This window comes from Anneissia japonica, unplaced genomic scaffold (assembly GCF_011630105.1).
Source record: "Anneissia japonica isolate Jap-2015-1 unplaced genomic scaffold, ASM1163010v1 scaffold287839_len198389_cov133, whole genome shotgun sequence".
Taxonomy (NCBI): Eukaryota; Metazoa; Echinodermata; class Crinoidea; order Comatulida; family Comatulidae; genus Anneissia; species Anneissia japonica.
This window is the reverse complement of record NW_022698111.1, coordinates 6273-13613: the sequence shown is the minus strand read 5'-3', so window position 1 is coordinate 13613 and position 7341 is coordinate 6273. Positions and strand designations below refer to the sequence as shown.

The following is a 7341-nucleotide window of genomic DNA, read 5'->3' as shown; positions in this document are numbered from 1 at the left end:
CACCTAAACTACTGTATAAACCAAGCTTGTATTTAATTTATTTTGTTTTCTAAAATTAATGTACAGTGTATGTGACTAATATCTTGAAAAGAAGCCTATGGGCTTTTTTTTTTAGAAGGGCTTCTTTTCAAGGCTAATTTTGCAAACTAAAAATTGGGAGGGGGCTTCAATTCAAGATGGGCTCCATCTCGAGATTAAACCCAGTAGGCTTCAATTCAAGGACTTACAGTATGTTTATTATTACATTTTTTCTAGGAATTTCCTATGAGGATTATCGTCAGCTGTTGCATGATATATCAGAATGGTATGATGGAATTGGATCCATCAGTATGCTGAAAGTATTGTACAGAGATCATGTGACTGATGTTAGTACACTAGATAAAGCTAATAAGATGCGTAACTTACTGGATAACTTGCATGCTTCTGGGAATCTGAGTCCAACAGATCTTAGTATTCTGTATGATACCATAAATATAACTAAACAATTTGGATTCAAACCAAAGAATGAGGATCTGCTTCCACTTTTCCAGAATGTTAAGAATTTAACAGTATCAAAATTCACATCGTACAGGCAAAAGCTGGTAAAACTAGGAATGAGATTGAATGAAGAGGATGTAGCAATGCTGAATGGTTCATTTAACACACTACTCAAGAAATATGAAGACAGATGGCATTTGATTAGGGATCTAGAGCACAGAAGAGAAATTTGTGAAGAAAATATGAAAGCATTTATTGAAAGGTTGAAGAAACTCAAGCTCTTTTCAGCTGTGGAAGCTCTTTTAGAAGGTAAATTTAATCTGGGATCTATGACTTTATTAAACACCTTACAGACTAACAAACTTCATTGAAAATATTCACAAGCTTTTGTCCATGCTGTGGACTTCTTCTTAGTTGTTGATTGACAGTTACTGTATATTTTATCTATTCCCAGATGCCCTACAAATTAGTCTGAAGTTGTTGTCTGATGTAAAATATTGCCGTTCTAGGCCTCTGTAGGTTATTTTTATTCCATCTGATGAGTATTAAAAAAAAAATAAAGAAATTTTTCACGGCCCCTTTTTATCATTTTAAAAAAGAAGTTCAAACAAACCATTTAGATCCAGGTGATACTTAAGTCCTTAGATAAAATGAAATATTCAAAAGTAAAAACACTTAACAATTATTCAATTTTTTACAGATGATGAACTCAAACCAACAGCATCTAAAAGACAAAAGTTGATGTTGAAAGGTGACCAAGGTATGGCCCTTAAGTATGGTCCCTTGTTATTTTGTGCCGATTTTTTGCATGTGTCACAAAATAGAAAAATCGATCGAACTAGGCCTTTTTCAAGAGCCTTTTGATAACGTCATTCAAAAAAAGTTATGTGCTCCAATTATACAGTAAGTTTGAGAAAGTAAAAATAAATGTCTCATTCTAATATCATTTAGAATATAAATGATATTTTAACTAAAATTTGACCATAGTTTGACTGGTTTAACATTTAATGAAGATGAGAGAAAAGACCCAATACCTAGCGAGTAGGCCAAGCTAGGCCTCTGTTTCATTCGCGATCGCACTTGATCTACCTATGGTTGAACAGGACAATAGAATGCTTAAGATCCATTAATATTTTATCAAAAAAGAATCGTAATCTTGGGAGTACATTGACATCTTAAATGTGCTAAAATCTCACTAGTCCCCATTCTGCAGCGGTTTTTATTTTATTTCAACAATCTTATTGAGGGTGGTCCATCCAGCTGAAGCTGATCATTAGAGACCCTCAATACACAAAGTAAAACAAAACAAAAAAGAGTATGAAACCAATTAATTTACAGTAATATACTGTTAATAACAACCTTTCAATTCAAAATTAACATAATGAATTTGAGGCATGCAGACGCCATTTTGTCTACTACTACAGAACTTTATGCTGTAGTTCTCCTGGATTCGCCACTGGAATGCAAAATATTAATTTTGAATATACAAATAGATAACATTAATTTCATTTTGGCCTTAGTAGTTCTTAAACAGTTAAATACAAATATACATATATTAAATACAAACTTATAGATAAGAATATTTACAGATGAACATAGTAATCTTTACATAATAATTATTTATCTTTAATTTTTGCCAGATGCTCTACAAATTAGTTGAAAGTTGTTGTCTGATGTGCGATATTTCCCACCCGCCCCTTTCTATCATTTTAAAAAATGAAGGGCAAACAAACAATTTTTTTTAGGCCTAATGTTTAGGCCTAGCTAGCTGATGCTTTGAGCCCAGGCAATGCCTAGAGCACATAATATATGATGCTTAGACCCAGGTGATGCTCAGTCCTTAATTTAGATGAAATATTCAAAGTAAAAACACTCAACTATTCATTTTTTACAGATGGCGAACTCAAACCGACAGCATCTAAAAGACGAAAGTTGATGTTGGAAGGCGAACGAGGTATGGTAAAGTAATTTAACTGCAAATTAACCCCTATTATGGTGTAAATCTATTCTCACATTTTGTTAATCAATGTACTGTACTGCTGTTCTACCAATAAAACTGCAAAACTTAATGTCAGTAATTACAATAGACAAGCGCCCTCCTTGGGCATGAATGTCGCGACATGAACTCATGTTTTCACATTGAACTTAAAAAAATTATCTGAAAATCATATTGTATGAAAATCTTAAACCATTAATACTGTAGTATCACCATTAAATGTGCTGAAATAAAGGGAAAAAACAGTGGCTTTTAATTATTGATTTAAACATCTTGAACTCATTTATTGAGACAAAGAAATTTACAAATGAAAAAATTAATGTGATTTCATCTAGTGTTGTAAGCAAGGATTTATTTGTTACTGTATATTGGACTCTAAAGATGGTTTTTATCATGTACCTGTAGCCAAAGACCATCAAAAAACAATATCAGTGGAAAAAACAATATTATTGTTGGACAAGGGTTCCATGTGGTCTTGCATCACCATAATTTTTTTGCAAAAACGTTGAGGCCAGTTCTTACCAATGTGCATACACGTGGGATACGCACTGCGCTATTCGTTGATGATTGGTTTTTGGCAGCTGATCGCAAACGTCCAGTGCAGACGTATCCACAGCAGGTTGGGCATCGTGGGTAAAAAGTCATGCAGCAGGCTTTTGGAACAAAAGACTAAAAAACATGCCTTCCAATTAAAAAAGAACTGAGCGCTGCGCTGATGGCACTTTTCTACAAAGGGAAATCATACATCAGTACATACATTCATAAATCTGCCAAAAATTTAACAGGACGAGAAAATGCGGAAGCTGACACTTTCAACATTGAACCTAAGATACGAATGGAGGCTACATACAATATTGTTCCAATAGCTAGATGAAATGTGGCATCTGCATGCATATTCTTTCTGCAGTACACAGCAATATAGATTTCTTTTAGCCAATAGAACATAGGAAACCACGATGACGTGAACACGTAATCGTTCGCTCTGATTAAAAAAAACAAAAAACTCCAAAAAGTCGAGTATGGATCCTTTTTGTGTGGGTGAGGATGATCAGTCCAAAGTATCTAGTAGTATACTCTGTGCAATGACAAACAGGTATTGACCGTCTAAAAGAACCTAAGATTTATGATGTAGCCTACACAAACGAGAAACAAAACATCATCATCATTTTCCCAAACTACTAGGCAAGCCTATAGTCTAGGCTTAGCTAGTCTACTACTACTACCGTATTACCCTAGCCAGGGACTATGGCATGGAAAATCCTGGATCCACGCCTGGCATGGCCTACTACTGTGTGAGATTATCATCATCCTTTGGTGGTAATGTACATTGATGAGCATGTGATTGATCAATTTGCCTCGTTAAAACAGCAGGTTCCCAGATCTGAGGGAGTCGACACACTAGTGCAGCAGAATTGGGGTACAGAAAACAATAAACATTAACCACACCACTGTGCCCAGTAAACATGGTTTCAAACACTAAAACAACTATCAATTGCAAAACCGCTAGTTCTAACCAAATCGCAGCACGCAATGTGTTTAAGAGGGCCAATACCAGAGCTGGTAAACATCCTGAAATGGCAACTTAAATATATACAAAGATATTGAATGATTTTTTTGGAAAAAATATATAAGCTCATGACGACCCATCGTATTACTCTACAGTAATTCTCTTTTAAAAAATGTCTCAAGACAATAATAACTCCCTACAAAAATTTTAAAGCAAGGTACCACCTCATTGATAGACATGAAAACCAAAGCTCCAAACAATTCATTCTTGTTTCTTTGTTCTTATTATTAGAATGAGTTGCCCCTTATCGTACATAAATCACCCTCACAAAAATGTTTAAATGAATAATTGAAATTTTTTGCAAAGGTTAAAAGGTTCTTAAAAGACATATTCAGTGAGTGTCCAGAGCTGATACAGAATGAGTATCTGAATGTTAACTTTGATTGTTTCTGTGTTGCTCATAAATTACAGTAATTACTCTTTATAGTATGTTGATGTTTTATTGTTATCGAATGTGGAGATTTTTTTAAAAAGTGTCATATAATAGAAATATAAAAAAGCATAATATATAAGTCAATTATAGAATTTATATTTGGCATGGAGAATCCCATCAATGAGGATGAAGATATTTTAATAACATAAAAATATTCTACCGTTTTTCTACCCTGTTACGAGACAAAGTGATAATATAACATTGAATTGCCTGTAAAAAACATGCTGCGAACAACTACAAAAATTTTAGTAGAACAGTACGTTGTTGCATGTACAAAGTATTGTCATAGAGAATATGTCTTTCTTTTTGTGACCTATTGTACCATTCTCCTGGCAATGTGGTATTTGCATCATTTCGCTTGCTGCCTATGAAGAATTATTAATATTTTTCTCTTCTTATCTAGATACCGTTATCAAAAATTATCTACTCAAAAGACAAAAGAATTTGTGCTGCCATGTCAACCGGTTCACACCAGCTACTTTTAATACATTATACCAAGTAGATATTGCCAATATGTTTACTGATCTGGAGCTACTGAAAAAAAATAAGAAAGAAGGAAAGCCAGTAAAATTACAGGAGCTTTTAGATGTTATCAAATCCACACCAGCATGTAGAACTCTCATAGAAGGTGAAGGTGGTATTGGCAAATCAACTCTTCTCAGGTACTTAGCATACAACTGGGCAAATGATTTAGATAAAACATTTGAAGGTAAAATTGTGTTTCTGATAAATGTCAGAGATATTGGCAAAGGTGAGGATATTTTTAATGTAATTTTGAAACAAAGTAATCTAAATGATTTTGAAATGAAAACTTATCTTCCGAAGGATCCGATGTTAATAAAAAGATTCATATTAAGACATGATGATGAGATTGTATTGTTGTTAGATGGATTGGACGAATTAGAAGATGGAAATGTATGTCCAATAAGCCTTTTTAAAAAAGAGGAATTTGAAGACAGCAATGTGATACTTACATCTCGATCAGAAAACATAAATGAATTTATTAAAGAGAGCAGTATTCATGTGAAAGTAAAGGGATTCGATGCTAAGAACATAAGAAAATATATTAAGAAACACTTTGATTACCTTGAAGAACCTGAACTAGGAGATTCTCTTGCCAAAGAGTTAAACCTAACTAAACATCAGGAAGTATATTCAATGTGTAAGAATCCAATGTTACTACTCTCAGTATGTACTATGTGGGAGGACAAGCAGGGTCTTCCAACTAATAAAGCTGATCTTTTTAAAGAGGTTTTTCGCAGCATTTTGAATCAGTTCAACAAACAAGAAGGCAATGCCACAAAAATCACTAAATTCAGTGATACTCCCATTGAGTATGTACATGCAATGCTTATGTTAGGAAAGTGTATGTATAAAAGTTTAAAGAGAAACCAACTCTCGATAAACAGTAAAGATTTAGAAGGAAAAGAAGAAATGGTTCAACTGGCTTTAAAACTAGGATTTGTCTACCTAGATGAACCACATTCAAAAACTTATTTTGAACAATGTTTTACAGCTTCTCACAAGTTGATGGTAGAGTCATTGGTAGGATTTTACATTTCAAAACTATGTCAGAGTGCAGGTTTAAAGAATAAGTGTGCAGAGGACCTAAAACATTTACTTGCTCCATTGGATGAGGATGAATGGGAGATTATAAGAGAAAATGAATATTTAGAAATGGCAAGAACATTTACAATAGAATTCCTTGGTGCTGATGTGGGAAAATTTTTTATTCACTGGTTGACAAAAGATCTCTCAACATATCGCTCTCTAATGAAGAATTATTTAGGATCGGTGAAAGCAGAGCACCAGGTTTCTGTTGAAGAAGCACTAATTGATCACATGACCAAGACACACTTAAAAATACAACCACATGTTAATGGCATATGTAAATCACTTATGAGATATATTCTGGCATATGTAAATCACTTATGAGATTTATTCATCATATTAATCCATCTTTAGAGGTATTTGAAGATGAGCATTTTATTAAACTTACGAGAATAATTTATGACATGAAGCTAAGGCCATCAGTTACACCACCTCGTTTTAAAAGTTTATGTAACAAAATGTCACCTGAAGAAAAAGCCAAAATGCTCGCTCACATACTGTTTGCTATACGAGATGAAACTTATATGTTAGAAAATATTATCCCTAAAGTATGTGCTGATGATGATATTAAATACCTAACAGCTGAATTTCAGAAACTTGATTTGCATTATGATATTAGATGTTATAAAGTATTTAAGAAAAGTTCAATTACTGCTGTATTTTTATTTCATCTTTTGACTAATTCACCAAAACTTATAAGTCTGACCTTAAGGCTTTGTATTACAGGTGATGTTATGAATGATGTGAGCAGAGAGCTTTCAAGTAGAGGGATCAAGTTAGGATTACAGTTTTTTTATATCAATAATAATAATCTCAGTACAATTAATGGTGCTTCACTGGCTTCTTTAATGTCAGTTACTCCACAACTGAATGACCTTAACTTGAGCAACTGTAGTTTAACAGGTGATATTATGAATGATATGACCAGAGAGCTTCTAAGTGTAGGAGCCAAGTTAGGATTACAATTTCTTTATGTCAGTGGTAATAATCTCAGTACGATTAATGGTGCTTCACTAGCTTCTTTAATGTCTCCACAACTGATTCAGCTTCAATTGAGCAACTGTAGTTTAACAGGTGATATTATGAATGATATGACCAGAGAGCTTCTAAGTGTAGGAGCCAAGTTAGGATTGCAATTACTTTATGTCAATGATAATAATCTCAGTACAATTAATGGTGCTTCACTGGCTTCTTTAATGTCAGTTACTCCACAACTGAATGACCTTAATTTGAGCAACTGTAGTTTAACAGGTGATA

The 7341-nt window shown here is 33.6% G+C and overlaps 1 protein-coding gene across 1 annotated transcript in view; it reads left to right on the top strand.

The window, feature by feature from the left end:
- LOC117102404 overlaps positions 1–6408 on the top strand; it is an 11100-nt gene extending 4692 nt beyond the window's left edge. Inside the window, exons 4-6 of the mRNA XM_033242657.1 lie at positions 256–786; positions 1178–1237; positions 4877–6408. Of these exons, the coding sequence (XP_033098548.1) occupies positions 256–786; positions 1178–1237; positions 4877–6408 (2123 nt within the window). The remainder of the gene's footprint in view (positions 1–255; positions 787–1177; positions 1238–4876) is intronic.
- Positions 6409–7341: the final 933 nt, after the last annotated feature.